General features: G+C 39.3%; 1 protein-coding gene across 2 annotated transcripts in view; it reads left to right on the top strand.

Annotated features, from left to right (window-relative positions):
* LOC149168889 (senescence-associated family protein) overlaps positions 1–21,155 on the top strand; it is a 285,857-nt gene that overhangs the window by 146,023 nt on the left and 118,679 nt on the right. Inside the window, exons 9-11 of one of the 2 annotated variants that reach the window (XM_089428470.1) lie at positions 39–183; positions 313–381; positions 496–599. In XM_089428470.1, coding sequence (XP_089284596.1) covers positions 39–183; positions 313–381; positions 496–599 — 318 coding nt within the window. The remainder of the gene's footprint in view (positions 1–38; positions 184–312; positions 382–495; positions 600–21,155) is intronic. The other variant, XM_089428473.1, reaches the window with a different exon arrangement.

The following is a 21,155-nucleotide window of genomic DNA, read 5'->3' as shown; positions in this document are numbered from 1 at the left end:
TTGATTAATCTTCTAATGACTGCTGGTATGATGAAAAGACCAAGGACTGTAGAGTCTGAAGATGAGAAGGGCTTGGTTGAGGGGCTAACTATTGAGAAGAAGGGAAAAGCACTTAAAATATTTCCAGGAAAAGTCTCTGATGATCAAAGAGCTGCTATGCAGGTTCATAGTGATCACAATCAAGTACTAACAAATTTCATAGTTTTGTTTGGGTGTAGAATGAAATATTGAGAAAGGAACTGAAAATGGCTTTCCTGGATGGAAATATTTGGTTCTGACATTATATTCATGCCATTCAAATATCATATGTAGAATGCATATTGGAGTATGGCATCTGCCCTGTCAGAAGCTGATGGCATTGACTACACCAATCCAGATGAGGTGCAAAACATTGCCTATTCATAATGGATGTTTCTGTGATGTCCACTTCTATGTTACCTTTGTCCTTTTGTTTGTAGACCCTTGAATGCTTCTTTTGATCTACATGCAAAGCAGTTGGAACTATTAGTGGCAGCTCTGCTAGATATGGATGCAATAGATGGAAAAAGTGGTGCTTCTCTTCTCGCAGAATGTTCAAACTCGCCCGATGTTGGTACAAGGTATAATTCTACACAAATATACATTTAAGTTTAATTTTGGATTTGTTATCTTTCTTGGGTTTCATTTTAAAATGAAATTTGATGTTTAGTGCTGAGTAATTTTCTATACACCAGGACTTATATTCTACTATGGTTTCAAAGAAATGATTAGAGTCTAGTTGGGCATTAAGATTTCTGAGTCTCTGAGCAAATGGCTATTATTTTCCAAAGAGTCTAAACAGTTTGCATAGGAAACCATTTACTATATTGTAAAAGGCTTTTGTAAAAACTTCGGGTAACTGGTTTTAGGATTCAGTTATCCGGAGAATGACTTGTATTCAGTTTGCTTATTGTCAGATATTATTTTCATGTGTTTAGTCGCCAATGAGACTTGGTGAAGTTCACATGATAATTCGTATGGACACGAGCCTTGAATTCTGCCAATGCTAATCAAATCTTAAATGTCAGTTCCGAATTCTACATGGCCCTTGCAATTTTGGTAATAGCAAACAGGAGACTTGCAAAGTGAGTGACATACATTATTTTGGGCTACCATTCTACTGTGTCCAACTACTTCAAAAATCCACCCGGTCTTCCACGTATCGTGCCTCAAGAAATTTGTGGGGAACAATTGCAGGGTTCAAACAAGTCTGCCAGAATTGGATGAGGAAGGCTCACTTTGGCTTCGACCAGAACAGGTCCTCGATACTCACGAAAGACATCTCTGCAGCCGCACGATCAAGAAAGTCCTCATCAAGTGGAAAAATACCTCTCTAGAAGATGCGACATGGGAGCCAGCCACTATTCTTCAGTGGTTTCCGCAGTTTCAGCCTTGAGGACAAGGCTGCTTTTGATGGGGGAGGGCATGTTAGGGTCCAACCCTAACCCGTTTATTTATGTAATAATCCGGAATCTGCACTCCTGGGTTCCAAATAAGCCTAGAGAACCCCTGTTGTGTATGATCCAAAATCGGCATATCAATACCAAGATCCCGGATATATCTGTAGAATGCTCCCGCAAATGTCTGTTGAACCATCCTAACACGATTGAACCCAACTGACAGTATTTGTAACAACTTGTCATTTTTAGTCTCTACCATAATCAAAGCTGCCCCTTGGTTGCTTTGATAGCAATGAAGAGACTTAAGAGATTCTGCAACATTGGCATACAACTCATGACACTCTGTCACATTGTCATTATCAACTTCCCTGAATGATGACAGTAAAAAAATCCCTTGGAGAATAAATTTCAAACCATATGCTTGTAATGGAAGGGAAACAAATACTTGTTGTTGTTTAGGGCAAGGTACAATCTCTCCACTACAGTCCTGATATAATGTGAAGGCCATAGCAATTGTTGTACTTTGTGTATTATGCTACACAGTACTATCATTCAGCTTCCAATTTGCCACAAGCCAAGTAGTGCTTTCCTTTCCGGGTGAAGCCTTCATGAGTCTATTACCAAAGTCCTTCCTTTGTCTTATTATCATTATACAACTAAGACAATGAGGGAGTAGTGATGGATGGAGATCTGAAAATGTCCATGACTGCATTCTTAAGTATGTATTCCAAGCAGGACCCTTTACATCTGCATTTTCAATGGTTAGCTCTCTACATAGAGGATATACAGGGGTTGGAAAAATGGAGTTAAATTCCTGCTCCTTGATGTCAATTTTCATACGTACTTCAAGCGTGTCATCCGACATACTATTTTAAAGCCTCTGCCTTTCTGGCCCATACAATCAGCAATGGAGTCACCAAGTGTTCTAATGTGTTCAACAATGAAGCCCACTTCATCTTTCAATACAATAACACTAGAGCTTTGGAATGTAATTGCTAAAGTTGGGTACATATTTCGCCCCTTTCCAACCTGATTGTGTACCTGATGAGTGATAGTGGAAATTGATCCTTGCACAGGTTTCTTCATTGATAATGCGAGGTGCCTTATTGATGTCCCTCTGTGGAAAGTGACAACTCCCTTTTTCAAGCTTAAGTAGAATTGCTTTTAAAATGGCAAAATTATCTGGATCAATCGATGGATCTGCTACATATTTAGGTGTAATTCATATATGTGCCATATCTATGCATTGTTTTACTTCTTCAATACATGCTGTCAGATGACTAGATGAGGCTGCATCTTCATTGGTACCTTCCAAGTTATGGGCTTCATTGAATATGAGTATTGTGTTCTCCCACTCAATACCTGTGAGCAAACGATGGTTATCTTTATTAATGAGATAATTGTAGGGGTCAAACAAAATATCTTTCGAACTATGAAGTTCACGTGATAATTCGTATGGACACAAGCCTTGAATTCTGCAATGCTAATCAAATCTTTAATGTTAGTTTCCAATTCTACATGGCCCTTACAATTTTGGTAATAGCAAACAGGAGACTTGCAAAGTGAGTGACATACATTATTTTGGCTACCATTCTACTGTGTCCAAGAACAACAGAAAGATCTGTTGTGTTCCTTTCACACTGAGTAGAACTTGCACCTTCAGAGATGTGCGCAGATTATTCGCCCTGTATCCCGTCAGATGGATGGGATAGATTACTTTGATTTACGATTAATCCAGCCTTGAGATTCTGCGCATTGACAGTATTTTTGTAGGCGCCTCCACGATACTGTATATTACCATTTATATTGTCTTGAGGGGCAAAAATTTCCCATTTCCGGTTACACAGAATAATCATTTGAAGACCTCGACAATTGTATCGCAGTACTCTATGTCTAAAGGCTATGTAAATTGGGATCATCATAAGCATAATTGCTATCAGAGAGCTCCTTTAGTTTTCCCGAGCGATATTAACTGACTTTGGAAAGAAAATTCTATTGAAACTACACTGGTATAAGAATTCCCAATATAATCTGACACCCGACACCGCTCTTGTGCAAGTGAGTCATAGTACATCCAGGAAACTGAGGATCAAAATAAATGTTCTGCTGATCTTGAGTACCATTTTGCGAGGACTGCACCCTCCTAGAAACAACTTGCCATATCGATACCTGTGCCAAACTAGGGACGGTGCTGCTAGTTTGAAGTAAATGAGGCACATCTCTAGTTATCGATTCAACAGGGTGAACAAAACCTCCTGTTGTGCTTGGATTTGAGGCTTCAATAATTGCTCGCCTTTGTTGGCCATGATCATATATTAAAAACTCTAATGTACATTCTGTTGAGAAATCAGGAGGCTTATGATTTAGGGTGATATCTCTTTCTTAGATAACTGTTTGTGAATGTTGTTGTTTTCTTTTTAATTTTTATTATGTTCTTTTCATCAAACAATTACCAAATGCATAAACATGAAGATCACAATAAAACCAAGAACACAGGATATAGGCTCCAAGCCAAGGCAAAACCCCTCCAAGGGGAAAACCTAGAAAATTCTCTTCTTATAGAATCAGATCAAAGTGAGATAACCAAGACCCATGACCACATACAAACTCCAACCTTCTATATGCCAAGTCAAACTCTCCTTCTGCACAGGAAATTCATCACAGGAAATTCATCAACAGCAAGAGACCAACAACAAATATTCAACAAGAGATGTGATAAGGCAAAACTTCCACACATTTGACTTCAAGAGAAACCATTCTTCAATTTCAGACTTCGACATTCCTTCCTACTGCGAAATTTCAGATCAGATCAAGTGATGTGTGTGTCCAAAATGACTCCAACTTCCTTCTATTTATACTTGTCCAGAGGGGTTCAAATAGACATGTCCTTTGGGGCAGGGCCTCTTTGACTCTTTGACTCAATAAATCCTAGAAGCATGAAGAACATGCTTATCTAAAATAATAATTTGACTTAAGCATGAAACCCATGCTTGAAAAATAAAATTTATTTTTCTTTCCTTTTGTTTTGACATAAAATATATAAATACATAATGATACAAATTATGAAGAACGAACCTAGTTACACTTTTCAACACGTCCCAAGTTCCAACTTTTCAGCATGCAACTGAGAGAGTTGCAATTGATGTGTATCATTCATTTCAGTCTCAACACTTGTCGATACCAAATTCTCTGTATCTGATGGCATAGAACTTAAACGGCTTGAGGATATTTTAGTTGACTTCACAGAAGCACAATTATCACGATGTAAACTTGAGCCCTAAACTAATTCGGTAGGACAAATCTCTGTTTCTAGACAATTACTTTCATGATCTGCTTTAAGTCGTTCTGAACTTAGCAAACCGGAAAAATCAGCAAATACAACATTACAGCTTAGGAAAAGCATCAAGCCCTGGGTTCCTCCCAACTTGTTCAAAGGTCTGATTGATACCTGTTCTTTATTTAACATAAGTTTTTTTCTTGCAAAGGGCATTAGCGTCGTCAAAATCTTCAAAAGGGTTATCTGGCATAGGAATACACTTCTCCAATGTAGCAACTTCCAAACACGTCTAAGAAGAAAACGAAAAGGCATCAATTATAGAATCTTGCATCGAAGTCTTATTTCCTTTTCTGAGAACTCAAATTTGCTGTCATGGGGGACAAATATTTTGTTCTTCTCGTCTTTCATCCATTTTCACTGAGTTTGAAGTTGAATATTCACTTTTTGATTTTGTTTACTTGAAGAGTTAAATATGACATTTGGAAAATCTAAATTATTACATTGATATAACTGTCTTGGTGTCATCATGTTAGTTTGTATTGCTGCAAGAGGAAATCGTGGAGCCTCACTGAGGTCAGAGGAACCACATATTTTAACAGTATCCATATTTCTTCTGGTTATCATATAAGCCTCAATTTCTGCAAGCAGAAATATTGGGCACCCATTCACATTAGCTGAAACACATACTGTAGTCACATTCATATTTTTGGTTAGAAAGTCATGGGTACTCCCAACAGATTTAAACCTTATTACCTCGCACAAATTTGGTGGCCTTGTGCAAGAACCAATAAACTAGTCTCTATTCTTATGCCGAACTTTCTCCATGACGAATACTCCTTGGGCAACATCTTGATCCCTGCAAGTGTTTCTATATAAGTCACCATAACTTTTCTGACTGTGACCATCAATCAACGGTGATGTTAAAATATTTGTAGCTGGAAATGTTGGGCCACTTTTGCTGCGTACTGCTCCATATTTCTCCTCAATGGGTGCTTCTGGAAATTCTGAAACAGGGTTTTTGTTACTGCTATGTTGCCCAATGTAGTCGCAAAGCTCCAGTCCCTTGCCAAGTTTTTCTTCCATATTTTTATTGTAAATCATTAATTACCTTTGGGCTCACTTCAGTGTCTACTTTCTGGTCCTGAGTGTTGAATTTTCTAAATTTATCCATTAGAAAATTAATCTGTATTCTGCTGGTTTATTTCTTCTACTTGTAAATTCTGAACAAGTTATTTGAAACATTTAAATACTGAAATAAACACAATATAGTCACAACATCTATAGATCATCAGCTAAAAGAAAACAAACACACAAGTGACACTGTTATTTTTGGACAAATGTCCCCGGAAAAACCCAATGCGGGAAAACCGGTGGAACTATTCTGAGGGTTTATTATTATGCAATATTTCCTTGAGTACAACTGGGTGTCTAACCGGCTCACCTGATAGAGAAAAATACACGACAACAATACCTCTATATTCGGCAACAAGTATTCAAAAAACTTGTCCCACAAAACCCTCTCCGGCAACTCTGAAGCTCAGTGCTGGCCCTTCTGGCCTTTGCGTTAGCCTTCTGCTGACCTGCGTCAGCCGTAGAACCCTCTGCGTCAGCTCTCTAAGGCACTATGCAGCTAAGATACCGGAAACGGCTCCCTGGCAGGCAAAAACGCCGTTTTCCGTATCAGAAACGTATTTCGCCCAGAAACGCCGGAAAAACGGCCGAAAAACGTTTTTTCAGGTTTGGAAACGTATCAAATTTTTTTTTGCCGTTTTTCAGGCGTTTTGAAGGAGAACACGTCCCGTTTAAAAAAACCTGATACGTTTCAGAGAAACTGAAAACGTATTTCGAATTTTCTAATACGCATCTGAAAAATCGAATTCGTATCTGAGAAAATTCAATACGTATTTGAAAAATCGAATTCGTATCTGAGAAAATTCAATAAGAAAAGGTGGTTGAATTCTTAAGGAAAAGGTGGTTGAATAAGTTTTGCTGCCATACGTTGCTGGCTTATCGACTATTATTTTCTTTGTCGTTCTGGTTATGCTATTCTGCAGAGGGTTTGGTTTGGTAAATCGTTTCGGTTACCGGACAGTATACTTATTCGCTATTTCTTGACGTGCTTTTAGCTGGAATTATCTCCGTTGATATTTGTTGGGTTTGATTACAGTTGGGGTTTGGTTACAGTTGGGGTTTGGAAGCTCGTCCACCCGGAAACAGGGTCGAACCATGTTTTTCTCATGTCTGCCAGAAATCTGTGCATTATTTACTCTAACCTGTGTAGAAAGTTGTTTTTGACTCTTGCCTTTCGACATTTTTCAATAAATATTTCTGGTTTATCCCAAACATATGTTTTTCTATCCGAATTTGACATTTTGTTCTTACAGTTAGTTTTCTTTAGGTGAAAAATAAAAAAATTTGGTAAATTTCCTTAGAACTTTATCAATACATGCTTAAATCGCAACGAGCCTAGGGTTTATTTAGTTATTGCTTCTAAAATATCTGGAACTCTGTATAGTTGTTGATGTCTACAGAGAATACATGCTTAAATCGCAACGAGCCTCGGGTTTATTTAGTTATTGCTTCTAAAATATCTGGAACTCTGTTATAGTTGTTGATGTCTACAGAGAAGCAAACGAATATTTCTGGCAGTGGTTTTGCTAGTGCCACAGCCATATGGTTGCGGTTATCGCAAGTGCATTTTGTATTTTGAGTAGCTGCGATTTGGATAGAGTTAGTCGTTATTTTTATAAAATTGTTGTTTGGGTTTATGGAAAGATCTGGGCTCGGTCCACCGTGATTCTTCGATTTTTTCTTTACCTTGTGTCACAACTTGAAAGTATGGTTAAATTAATGAATTTTTTTTAACAGGATTTTTTTTTGTGTGGAGAAGAATAGCATATGCTGAATGGTTATTTCATTTTTATATGTTTTCATTACCATCAATGCCAAGAAACAATCCTGTAATGGAAAAAAATAAAGTTGGTTTTTATATATATTTAAAAAGTTTAGTGTATGTATCAGTGAGAATAATAGTCCAGTATAATATATGTATTTGAGAAAATATATCAAAAAAAAAAAAACATAGTGGCTAAATAAATAAAGTTGCTAAAAAAATCTAAATATAGTTTAGAAATGGGATACATTAATCCAAAAAGCAAAAATAGAACAAAATTAAAAAGCTGTACTATCTGTTTGCCGATCAGAATGTTGCTCAAGCTAAGAAAGATATCTGTTCAGTTTCAGCATTATGAATGTTACATACGCATATGCTATTCTGAAAGTTGAAACTTGAATTGATGATGATGAATCATGAATCATGATAGATCATAGATGATAATTTAAATTTAGATTCTGAAATATGAATGGTAATATGAATTTTTTATTTTTAATATATATATATATATATATATATATATTTTAAATTTTTATATATTTATTATGTGCCGTTTCCTGCCGTATCGTATCCAGATTTTTTGAAAATTTGCCGTATCCGTTTCAAACCCCGTACCCGTATTCGTTCCCGTATCCGTTTTCTGGTAACTTAGCTATGCAGCCTTTGGGACCCTCTCCGTCACTCCAACAGCTTCTGCGTGGATGACGCAGTCCCTCTGGCCTTTGCGCTACCTCTGCTGGGCTTTGCGTGGCCTGAACTGGCTGCTGCTCTTGCTCTCCCTGCTTCTGCGCTAGTCTCTCAGTATTGTCTCTGCCTCTCTGTCCAGTACTCACTGCCCCTCGCTGCTGAACACTGATTCACTTTTTCTTAACAACCCCACTCTAGCAAAATGAATGACTGATCACTCTAGTGCATCTTCCAACTGATCCTCAAGCCTCCTCTTATATTTTTCTCGTTGGTCCTTGAATGGTTGAGATTAAATCTTTAATCAACGGCTAAGATTAGATTTGGCTCGATCCATGACTTTTGGAACCTTCTAACCCAGTTTTATATTAATACCCATTAATATTTTATTTTTCTTAAGTTTAGACTTAGGAACTCCATTAAAAATATTAATTTTTTTAATATCTCCCAAATCGAGTACAATCTGTCCAAACCATTTCTGGGTCTTGGAGATCTCATGTGCTTTAGCCTCTCCACCAATTTTCATGGCTAGAGCTCATCCGATGCTACTCCAAATCAACAATGAGTTGCTTCTTTATGGACTTTAGATCTGCAACTTCTTTTATCATTTACCGTCATTGATGATGCCCATGCTTTGACCCGATCTAGCATTCTTGTGAGATTCCTATTAAATTCTTCAACCTTTCTGTTATAATCTTCAAGAGATTTTCTGTTATAACCTTCAAATTTTCTGGTGCAATTTTCAATTTTCTGAATCGCTTCTGCGAACAATTTCTCCCACTAGTTCGGAAACATTTTCTTTTAAACCCTTTAGGCTAGCAGGAAAACCAACTCCGATCCCATTGTAATATCCATTTTTATTTATTTAGCTAAAATTCCCAGAAATTATCACAATTTTTTTTTGCTGGAAATATTAATAAAAATGTAACACAAATTCACAGAAATTGCAGATAATAATTGATGCAAGAAACCCAATTTTTTTTAATTATTTCCAGAAAGAGATTACATCAAAAAAACCTGGAAGATATGTTGGGTTTTTGGTTCTCAGACTTATGCAATCTAATCTCCAACAACTCAATCCACCAACTCAACCCTTTTGAGATATAATAATTTGGCATCCTCCAGTGATGTGTTATAATAGAACATGACCTCCTCTTTTCTCCTGATGAGCACTACTGAAGAAACATAAGTGGTTCTCCCTCTTGAATATTTAGGTTGGAATCTTTCACCATCAAAACTAATCACCACCAACTAGGGTGTGTATTTCATCACTGAAACTGGAAAATACAATGAGGGGTTCTCCCTCCCACCTTAAGCCACAAAAGTTCTTGGGACAATTAGCAAAATATCAAACATCCAATCATGACCCGAATGGACTCTCTTTTTTCTTTTATAAATTTCTCCATCCAAAAACCATGGGTCACTTTTTTTTCTTTTTTTGATAATGAAAGTGACTTTATAAGTTTTATTTCTTAATTAAATAAAGTCACTTATAATCCCATTTTTAATGTAATTACTCACTATCATCTTTAAGATGACATTAAATAATTAAATCAATTTTGTTTTTCTTATGTTCTCAAAAAAGGGACATTATAGCTTCCCATAATGATTGATTAGGTATCTATGAAGCTTACTATCAAGGCGACCAAGCCCTACAAAAGACGATGCTATTGTATTAAGCTCTACTTTAGCAGTTTCCCTGTAGTTATATCAATCATATAATCTGAACAATGAAGACACAAACATATTTCCTGTTTTATGTCATCTTCCATTATCCTAGATGTTGAAATTTGATGACTAAAAAAAAAGTTTCCTGCAATCCCAACCCGGTTTTAATTTCACCTTATCACTCCCATTCAGTTAAATGTCCTTTCCCATAAACATACATTCAACATATAGAATTCTGGAAATGATTTTTTTCAGATTAAAACACATGGGACTGTCAACACATGTTGAAAATAAATATGGACATAACCAGACCAACAACACATAAAAATACACACAAATTTTTGGTCAACTTAGACCCAGGCAAAACCCCTTCAATCTTCTCTGGGGAAAACCTGTTAGAGAGCTCTTCAAATTTATTTATCTTTCAAGTTTAGGAAAAATACATTTGCAGATAAAACAAAACAACAAAATACAACTTATCTCTTAAGCCCAAAACTCCTTAAAAGCCGTGCCCACGTTGCCTCGATTTTTGTGCCCACTTGAAGCTGAAAATATGTACTATACGGATTTTCGTACCGCTATACGGACTGTATGGATTTTTTTTCAATTTTTTTCTTTCAAAAACTTCTCTCGAATGGCGTGCAGCTCACAACATTCAATGTTGTTCATATTGTACTAGTGTTGCGGGGGAGCGCCCCCCCCCCTCGAACCCGCTCCCGAAGCGCGCTCCGGGCCGGAGCGGCTCGGGAGCGGGTCGGGAGCGCGCTCCCAAAATCGCTCACGGACGGGAGCAATTTTTGGGAGCGCGCTCCCTTAAAAAAATTTACGCTCCCTGCTCTGATAGGGAGCGTTTCAGGGAGCGATCGCTCCCGAGCTCCCGGAGCGCTTTTTAATGCCCGGGAGCGATCGGGGAGCGATCGCTCCCCGATCGCTCCCGGGCATTAAAAAACGCTCCGGGAGCGATTTTTAACCGGCCGGGAGCAGTTCGGCGGAAAAATATTCCGCCGGACCCGAAAAATCAAAAAAATTTAGCTAATTTTTTTTTGTTTATAAGCCCAATGGGCCAAAAAAAACTCATTTCAAATTCATTGAGCTTGAGATTGAGAGCTGAGCAAGAGCAAAGGAGCAAGGAGCAAGAGCTGAGGAGCAAGGAGCCAGAGCTGAGGAGCGAGGAGCAAGTGCCAAGGAGCGAGGAGGAAGCTTGCAGAGGTAAGTAACTTAATCATTTAGTTAGTTTAGCTGGTTAGGTAGTTAATTTGGTTAGTTTCATTTACCTGTTTGAGTTTAAAGATCATTAATTTAAATTAAATTAATAAATTAAATGAATTAATCCCAATAAACTAAATTAATTTGCAGATTCAAGACTCAAACCCTACAAACATCAAACACGATGGACTTGAGCATTTTTATTGGCATTTTCCTCTTCCTGGTCCCCTTTCTGGTTATTATGGTGGTGGAGAGTAGGAAACAGAGGGGGCCTGAAACTGAAGAGGTGGATGAAGAAGTCGGAGGAAGTCAAATGGGTGAAAACCCCAGTGAGGAGGATGTGGAGGAGGGTGAACATGAGGATCAAAAAACTAAACAAGACCAAACTCCATTGTGGAAATATGTTCACAGGGCTGAAACAGGGAGAGGGGGTGGAACCACTAAATTTCATTGCCCCCATTGCAACACTGACTACACAGTCTCATACACCCGTGCTAGAAGACACCTCTGCGGGAAAAGGCCATGGGATGGAGAGAAACAAATAGGAATCAAAACTTGTGACAAGGTGTCAACAACAGATAGAGCCAAATACATAAAGGAAGAGGAGGACGCCCAATACAGAGCAAAAAGATCAAGGGGTTTCTTTGAACCAAGCTCACAAAGAACTCCTTCAGCATCCTCCCAAGGCAGTGGATATGGACATGGAGGCACAGGGTCATCATCTTTACGCCGTAGAACCATATCAGATTTCCTTGATGAGGGGTGAGGAATGATGTGGATTCAAAAGTTTACAGGTTCCTCTATGCATGTGGGATACCATTCAATGTTCTACGCTCACCTTATTGGCACGAAATGTTTTCTGCCATAAATGATGCCCCTAAAGGATACAAGAGCCCTGGGTATGACAAGGCAAGAACTGTTGGCCTTGATCATGAAAAAGCAAAAATATCACATTCTTTGAATAAAATGACAAGTTCTTGGACTGACAATGGGGTGTCCATTGTATCTGATGGATGGACAAATGTAAAAGGCAAGCCATTGATAAGTGTTCTTGCTGTGTCTGTTAGTGGTCCCATCTTTCTAGCTGCACATGATTACTCAGACAAGTTCAAGACCGCTATCAACATTGCAGAAGCATTGCTTGAAACAATTGAGCGTATTGGCCCATACAATGTCATCCAAGTCATCACTGATAATGCTCCTAATTGTAAGGCAGCGGGAGCAATTATTGAGGATAAATACCCGAACATATTTTGGTCTGGATGTTTGGTTCACACATTGAACCTTCTGTTGCATGATATTGTCAAAAACAAAAATGAACAATACCAATGGATTGGTGATTTGTACAAGAAAGGAAAAAAAATGATAAAATTTATTACAAATCATAGCAATACCCATGGCCTTTTCCGCAGTCACTCGAGATTGGAGTTGCTGAAGATTGCGAGGACTAGATTTGGTAGCTATTACCTCACCTTCAGGCGCCTTTTGAAGGTAAGAGAGGCATTAGCTAGCATGGTATCAAGTCCACATTGGCAGGTGTTAAAGGAAAGGGCTACAAATGTAGCTGACATTGCAGGTTTTGAAACGGTGGAGGAGGCCGCTCTTGATGGGCAGTTTTGGACAACTGTGAGACAGGTATTGGATTTCACCAAGCCAATTTATAACATGATTCGGTTTGCAGATACAGACAAACCAGTGATTGGTGAGGTGTATGAGCAAATGGATACCATGTTGGGGGAAATAAAAGACATTGTTCATAACAAAGATCCCGACTTGTACAAACTGATTCACGATTGTGTGTGTGAACGGTGGAATAGGCTTAACCTTCCACTACATTGCTTGGCGTATATCCTTACGCCAAAATACTACTCAGATTCTTGGTTGGGCAAACCTGCAGCAGGGGGTGGTGTTAGGACCAAACCCCATTTAGATCGAGAGGTAACTAGAGGATATCTGGAAGCATTAGAAAAGTTGGTGCCTGACAGGGAGGAATGTGCAGCTGTGCGCCTTGAAATAGGCAGATACTTCATTGGCAGTGGTTTGTATGGTAACTTCCATGCAATGGATGACAAAGATAAATTTGATTCTCTCACATGGTGGGAAACATATGGCGGCCACGGACTTTTGCGAAAATTGGCAATAAAAGTTCTTTCACAGGTTGTAAATTCTTCTTCTGCAGAGAGGTGTTGGAGCACCTACAGTTATATACATAATGTGAAAAGAAACAGGCTCAACGAAAACCGAGCAGAAAGCTTGGTTTATGTGCACTACAACTTGAGGTTGTTGAGCCATTACTGTGATCGGGCTAATGAAGATCCCACATATAAAATTTGGGACAATCACCCTGAGGACGACAATTTGGAGGATGGCATTGTACATATGGAAGAACTAGACGAGGAGCTTGTACGGGATGAAGCTGAAGCAGCTGCAGCAGCCATGGCACCTCCACCTCCACCATCCAGTAGCAGTTCTCGGGGCTCGAGTTTGTTCCATTGCTGTCGCCACCTCCATCGGCACCCTCGCGTGGAGGCTCTAGTTCTGGTCGTCGGTCTGGGCGGGAGACTCCTAGAAGACCACCACGACCTACTTATACTCCTGGAGACTCTCGTGGCAAGGGCCACTTGTAGATTTACAGTTTACTTGTCTTTTTTAGTTTCTATTAGACTTGTGACTTGTCACTTTAGTTTTCATAACTGTTCAGTGTTGAGTTTTGAGTCCTTGACTCTTGACTCTTGACTCTTTCATATCATTATGACATTATGATATTTTTTGTAAACATTATATCACTGTGACAATGAAAATTTGAAGTTTGAAGTTGGGCCTTGGCAATTATAACTCATTGGTAATGATTGTGAATTATGAATATGATGCTTTGTGAAAGACTAGTCACTAAAGTTGTTTCATTTCATCTCATTATTCATGTTTCATTTTATAGATTTTTAACATTTCATATCATGTTAACAGTTAGAAGTTAGGAGTCAGGACTTAGAAATATCTTCGATATTACTTCTTGTAATGGTTAAACTTGGCTTACAAGTACAACTTGTTACTTTGGTGATCAATGATGATAAATGTTATTGAATTTTCAATTCTGAAAGCTTGAAGTTGAAACTTTAATATTGAATTTGATGAATCATGATTTATAAGACTCAATATGTTGCAGTTGTAATATGTATTTTAATTTTACTAAGGTTGATGACGATTATAATTTCTAGATGATTGATGTGATATGGTTCAATGATCAATTTATGTTTTTTTATGTTTTTTATGTCTATTTCATCATTCTACATGTTTTTGTTGACATATATGTATCAAAAATTAAAAAATATAAAAAATATATATATTTTTAAAAAATCACTCCGGGATTCGCTCCCAAACCGGGAGCTTCTGAAAATGGTCGCTCCCGCTCCCGCTTCCGCTCCCGCTCCCCGCTTCCGCTCCCGCTCCCAAGTAACATTGTATTGTACCTTCTATTGTATTCTATGCCTTGAATTCCATGCCCAGCTTTGCCCAGAAATCACTCCTTCAGCTTGCTACAACATATTTCTCCTTCAGAACTTTTCTCTAGCTCTTAGCTTTCCTTTCTCCAATCTACTCATGAAGATTGAATGTTGTACGAACTTTTTTTTTTCAAAAACTTTTCTCGAATGGCGTACAACTCACAACAGTGAATATTCGTATTGTACCTTTTGTTGTCTTCTATGCCTTGATTTCTTGTTAATCTAGGTTGTCATTGATTTCAATATAGCACTGTTTATGATGGCAAATTCTTTGATACATGATTGTCCATTGATGCCCATTGATCATAATTCTCACAGTGATGAAAGTTTGATATATGATGATATGATGAGATGGAGGACCCAAGTGGATTGAATAGCAGGAGGTTAATTGAACAACAAATGAGGCAGGAGGTCAATTGAACAATAGATGACGCAGGAGGTCAATTGAACAACAAATGACGCAGGAGGTCAATTGAACAACAAATGACGCAGGAGGTTAATTGAACAACAATTGAACAACAATTGAACAGCGAATGACGGAGGAGGTCAATTGAACAATAGATGACACAGGAGGTCAATTGAACAACAAATGACACAGGAGGTCAAGTGAACAACAATTGAACAACAAATGACACAAGAGGTCAATTGATCAGCAATTGAACAACAATTGAACAACAATTAAACAGCAAATGAGGTAGTAGATCTAGTAAAGCAACAGGAGCAAGAAGCCAAGGAGTAAAGAAGAAAACTATCGGAAGAGCGGAAGAGTGAAGAGAAGTCACAGGAGCAACAACTATCGGAAGAGCGAGGGTAGGAAAGTACGGACTTCCTTGATCGTGGCTGAAGTCCCGCACTCAATCCTAGCCGTCGATCTCATAGTCAACCCTTAGATCACGGTCAACTGCGGGGGTTAAGGCCGTTTTTAATCCATGTGCCAGTCGAAGTCCCGCAAACCGTCGATTGCGATAAGGCTGTGGACCCGACGGGTTTATTAACAACTGCTTAAGATCATATCGCATCCGCTCCGTCGGCCGTAGGGGATCGACTATGTTATGAGAAGACCTCTGGAAGTTGCGATTGCGATTAAAGGTGATGACATGGCATGTGGGACCTCCATATGGGTAACGTATCTCGGGCATCTATCACAGAGAAGAGGTAACAGTTCACAACTCGTGAACTTGAAGGAACAGAGGAAGCCGGAAGGTCAAGCGAACGAAAGAAGAAGTCGAAAGGTCGAGAAGCCAAAGGTCTGGCAGACGATGAAGGTACAAAAGAAGCCGAAGATCGAGTGAGAGAGATGTAAGCAGAAGGACAAAAGTAAGCCGTAGGTCTAGCAGGATAGAAGGAAGCCGAAGGTCCAGCAGGACAGAAGGAAGCCGAAGGTCCAACAGGACAGGAGGAAGCCGAAGGACGAAGCAATTTTGTTGATTGGGTTAATCTTTGAAAGGCTTGGACCTGTGATGAATTAATCAAGTACATAATGCAACCTGAAGAACAATTCTATGAAAGGGAAAAATAAAGTTTCATTTGACATCGTTTGAAGGGAGTAGTAGCCAGCACCAACATTGAAGCGTTTGTGAGTCTGGTTTTGGGAAGTAAGAGATCGCGATAGCAAGAACAGTGAGAAGCAGTCACGCTTGAAATAGTTACCACAATAGTAAAGAATAGAGGCTTGAAAACAGAGAATTGCTTTTGTGCATACATTGAGGCTTAGCGCAGATATCTTGTTGGAAAGCTTCAACAAATCTTGGAAACATTATTGGAGATCATGATGCCTATTTGAAATCATCATGAGGTAACTTTGCAGACTCTGTTAGGGCAATATGAAGAGTTGTGAAGACTCCTTCATATGAAGACAGGCTGTCATTGATGTAGCAGTGAAGGTGTAGATAGACAGAATTCAGTGAAGAAGATGTTGGGAGCAGAGAATAACTATCAAACATATCTAGACAATATATAGCAAAGGGTTGGAGCCCTTGGGGTTGGTGCCTCAGAATTGGAAGGATTGGTGTCCTTGGAGTTGGTGCTCCTAAATCCAAGGTTGGTGCCTTGACAAGACAGGGTTGGTGCCTTAGAGGTTGGAGCCTCACAAAAAGTCCAAGTTGGTGCTTGGCAATTGGTTGGAGCCCTATATACATTATACTTGATTTATTGTAAAGATTATATTAATAAAGTCATTTATTCTTGTTGTTCATTTTGTGTTTTAATTATAAATGATTTAACTGACAAAAATAACAATTGAAAAGGAATACTGATTCACCCCTCCTCTCAGTATTTCCAACAATTGGTATCGGAGCCAGTACCTTCACTCAAAAGTCTAACAACTTGAAGGTTGATCATGAGAACACAAATGGCGAAGTCAAGGAAGAAAGTCTCCAATCCTCCTAAAGATGTGTCTCCCTCTACCACTGAAATAGAAGTCAATCAATTTGTGAAGGCTCCATGGTTCAATGAAAACTTGATATAAGGAAAGCAAGAATGTGGAATTTCTTAAAGACTCAAGGCATTGAAGTATGGGAATCAGTAATTATTGATAACATGATGAATGGAGAATCCAATGTTACTTGGGAGCGGGAGCGGAAGCGGGGAGCGGGAGCGGGAGCGACCATTTTCAGAAGCTCCCGGTTTGGGAGCGAATCCCGGAGCGATTTTTTAAAAATATATATATTTTTTATATTTTTTAATTTTTGATACATATATGTCAACAAAAACATGTAGAATGATGAAATAGACATAAAAAACATAAAAAAACATAAATTGATCATTGAACCATATCACATCAATCATCTAGAAATTATAATCGTCATCAACCTTAGTAAAATTAAAATACATATTACAACTGCAACATATTGAGTCTTATAAATCATGATTCATCAAATTCAATATTAAAGTTTCAACTTCAAGCTTTCAGAATTGAAAATTCAATAACATTTATCATCATTGATCACCAAAGTAACAAGTTGTACTTGTAAGCCAAGTTTAACCATTACAAGAAGTAATATCGAAGATATTTCTAAGTCCTGACTCCTAATTTCTAACTGTTAACATGATATGAAATGTTAAAAATTTATAAAATGAAACATGAATAATGAGATGAAATGAAACAACTTTAGTGACTAGTCTTTCACAAAGCATCATATTCATAATTCACAATCATTACCAATGAGTTATAATTGCCAAGGCCCAACTTCAAACTTCAAATTTTCATTGTCACAGTGATATAATGTTTACAAAAAATATCATAATGTCATAATGATATGAAAGAGTCAAGAGTCAAGAGTCAAGGACTCAAAACTCAACACTGAACAGTTATGAAAACTAAAGTGACAAGTCACAAGTCTAATAGAAACTAAAAAAGACAAGTAAACTGTAAATCTACAAGTGGCCCTTGCCACGAGAGTCTCCAGGAGTATAAGTAGGTCGTGGTGGTCTTCTAGGAGTCTCCCGCCCAGACCGACGACCAGAACTAGAGCCTCCACGCGAGGGTGCCGATGGAGGTGGCGACAACAATGGAACAAGACTCGGGCCCCGAGAACTGCTACTGGATGGTGGAGGTGGAGGTGCCATGGCTGCTGCAACTGCTTCAGCTTCATCCCGTACAAGCTCCTCTTCTAGTTCTTCCATATGTACAATGCCATCCTCCAAATTGTCGTCCTCAGGGTGATTGTCCCAAATTTTATATGTGGGATCTTCATTAGCCCGATCACAGTAATGGCTCAACAACCTCAAGTTGTAGTGCACATAAACCAAGCTTTCTGCTCGGTTTTCGTTGAGCTTGTTTCTTTTCACATTATGTATATAACTGTAGGTGCTCCAACACCTCTCTGCAGAAGAAGAATTTACAACCTGTGAAAGAACTTTTATTGCCAATTTTCGCAAAAGTCCGTGGCCGCCATATGTTTCCCACCATGTGAGAGAATCAAATTTATCTTTGTCATCCATTGCATGGAAGTTACCATACAAACCACTGCCAGTGAAGTATCTGCCTATTTCAAGGCGCACAGCTGCACATTCCTCCCTGTCAGGCACCAACTTTTCTAATGCTTCCAGATATCCTCTAGTTACCTCTCGATCTAAATGGGGTTTGGTCCTAACACCACCCCCTGCTGCAGGTTTGCCCAACCAAGAATCTGAGTAGTATTTTGGCGTAAGGATATACGCCAAGCAATGTAGTGGAAGGTTAAGCCTATTCCACCGTTCACACACACAATCGTGAATTAGTTTGTACAAGTCGGGATCTTTGTTATGAACAATGTCTTTTATTTCCCCCAACATGGTATCCATTTGCTCATACACCTCGCCAATCACTGGTTTGTCTGTATCTGCAAACCGAATCATGTTATAAATTGGCTTGGTGAAATCCAATACCTGTCTCACAGTTGTCCAAAACTGCCCATCAAGAGCGGCCTCCTCCACCGTTTCAAAACCTGCAATGTCAGCTACATTTGTAGCCCTTTCCTTTAACACCTGCCAATGTGGACTTGATACCATGCTAGCTAATGCCTCTCTTACCTTCAAAAGGCGCCTGAAGGTGAGGTAATAGCTACCAAATCTAGTCCTCGCAATCTTCAGCAACTCCAATCTCGAGTGACTGCGGAAAAGGCCATGGGTATTGCTATGATTTGTAATAAATTTTATCATTTTTTTTCCTTTCTTGTACAAATCACCAATCCATTGGTATTGTTCATTTTTGTTTTTGACAATATCATGCAACAGAAGGTTCAATGTGTGAACCAAACATCCAGACCAAAATATGTTCGGGTATTTATCCTCAATAATTGCTCCCGCTGCCTTACAATTAGGAGCATTATCAGTGATGACTTGGATGACATTGTATGGGCCAATACGCTCAATTGTTTCAAGCAATGCTTCTGCAATGTTGATAGCGGTCTTGAACTTGTCTGAGTAATCATGTGCAGCTAGAAAGATGGGACCACTTCGGGACACAGCAAGAACACTTATCAATGGCTTGCCTTTTACATTTGTCCATCCATCAGATACAATGGACACCCCATTGTCAGTCCAAGAACTTGTCATTTTATTCAAAGAATGTGATATTTTTGCTTTTTCATGATCAAGGCCAACAGTTCTTGCCTTGTCATACCCAGGGCTCTTGTATCCTTTAGGGGCATCATTTATGGCAGAAACCATTTCGTGCCAATAAGGTGAGCGTAGAACATTGAATGGTATCCCACATGCATAGAGGAACCTGTAAACTTTTGAATCCACATCATTCCTACACCCCTCATCAAGGAAATCTGATATGGTTCTACGCCTTAAAGATGATGACCTTGTGCCTCCATGTCCATATCCACTGCCTTGGGAGGATGCTGAAGGAGTTCTTTGTGATGGTGAGATTGGTTCAAAGAAACCCCTTGATCTTTTTGTTCTGTATTGGGCGTCCTCCTCTTCCTTTATGTATTTGGCTCTATCTGCTGTTGACACCTTATCACAAGTTTTGATTCCTATTTGTTTCTCTCCATCCCATGGCCTTTTCCCACAGAGGTGTCTTCTAGCACGGGTGTATGAGCCTGTGTAGTCAGTGTTGCAATGGGGGCAATGAAATTTAGTGGTTCCACCCCCTCTCCCTGTTTCAGCCCTGTGAACATATTTCCACAATGGAGTTTGGTCTTGTTTAGTTTTTTGACCCTCATGTTCACCCTCCTCCACATCCTCCTCACTGGGGTTTTCACCCATTTGACTTCCTCCGGCTTCTTCATCCACCTCTTCAGTTTCAGGCCCCCTCCGTTTCCTACTCTCCACCACCATAATAACCAGAAAGGGGACCAGGAAGAGGAAAATGCCAATAAAAATGCTCAGGTCCATCGTGTTTGATGTTTGTAGGGTTTGAGTCTTGAATCTGCAAATTAATTTAGTTTATTGGGATTAATTCATTTAATTTATTAATTTAATTTAAATTAATGATCTTTAAACTCAAACAGGTAAATGAAACTAACCAAATTAACTACCTAACGAGCTAAACTAACTAAATGATTAAGTTACTTACCTCTGCAAGCTTCCTCCTCGCTCCTTGGCACTTGCTCCTCGCTCCTCAGCTCTGGCTCCTTGCTCCTCAGCTCTTGCTCCTTGCTCCTTTGCTCTTGCTCAGCTCTCAATCTCAAGCTCAATGAAGTTGAAATGAGTTTTTTTTGGCCCATTGGGCTTATAAACAAAAAAAAAATAGTTAAATTTTTTTGATTTTTCGGGTCCGGCGGAATTTTTTTCCGCCGAACCGCTCCCGGCCGGTTAAAAATCGCTCCCGGAGCGTTTTTTAATGCCCGGGAGCGATCGCTCCCCGATCGCTCCCGGGCATTAAAAAGCGCTCCGGGAGCTCGGGAGCGATCGCTCCCTGAAACGCTCCCTATCAGAGCAGGGAGCGTAAATTTTTTTAAGGGAGCGCTCTCCCGAAAATCGCTCCCGTCCGGGAGCGATTTTGGGAGCGCGCTCCCGACCCGCTCCCGAGCCGCTCCGGCCCGGATCGCGCTTCGGGAGCGGGTTCGAGGGGGGGG

This window comes from Pinus tabuliformis, chromosome 4_2 (genome assembly GCF_031772625.1).
Source record: "Pinus tabuliformis cultivar Carrire ecotype Pingquan chromosome 4_2, CPIR1, whole genome shotgun sequence".
NCBI lineage: Eukaryota > Viridiplantae > Streptophyta > Pinopsida > Pinales > Pinaceae > Pinus > Pinus tabuliformis.
This window is presented reverse-complemented; position numbering and strand designations above follow the sequence as displayed.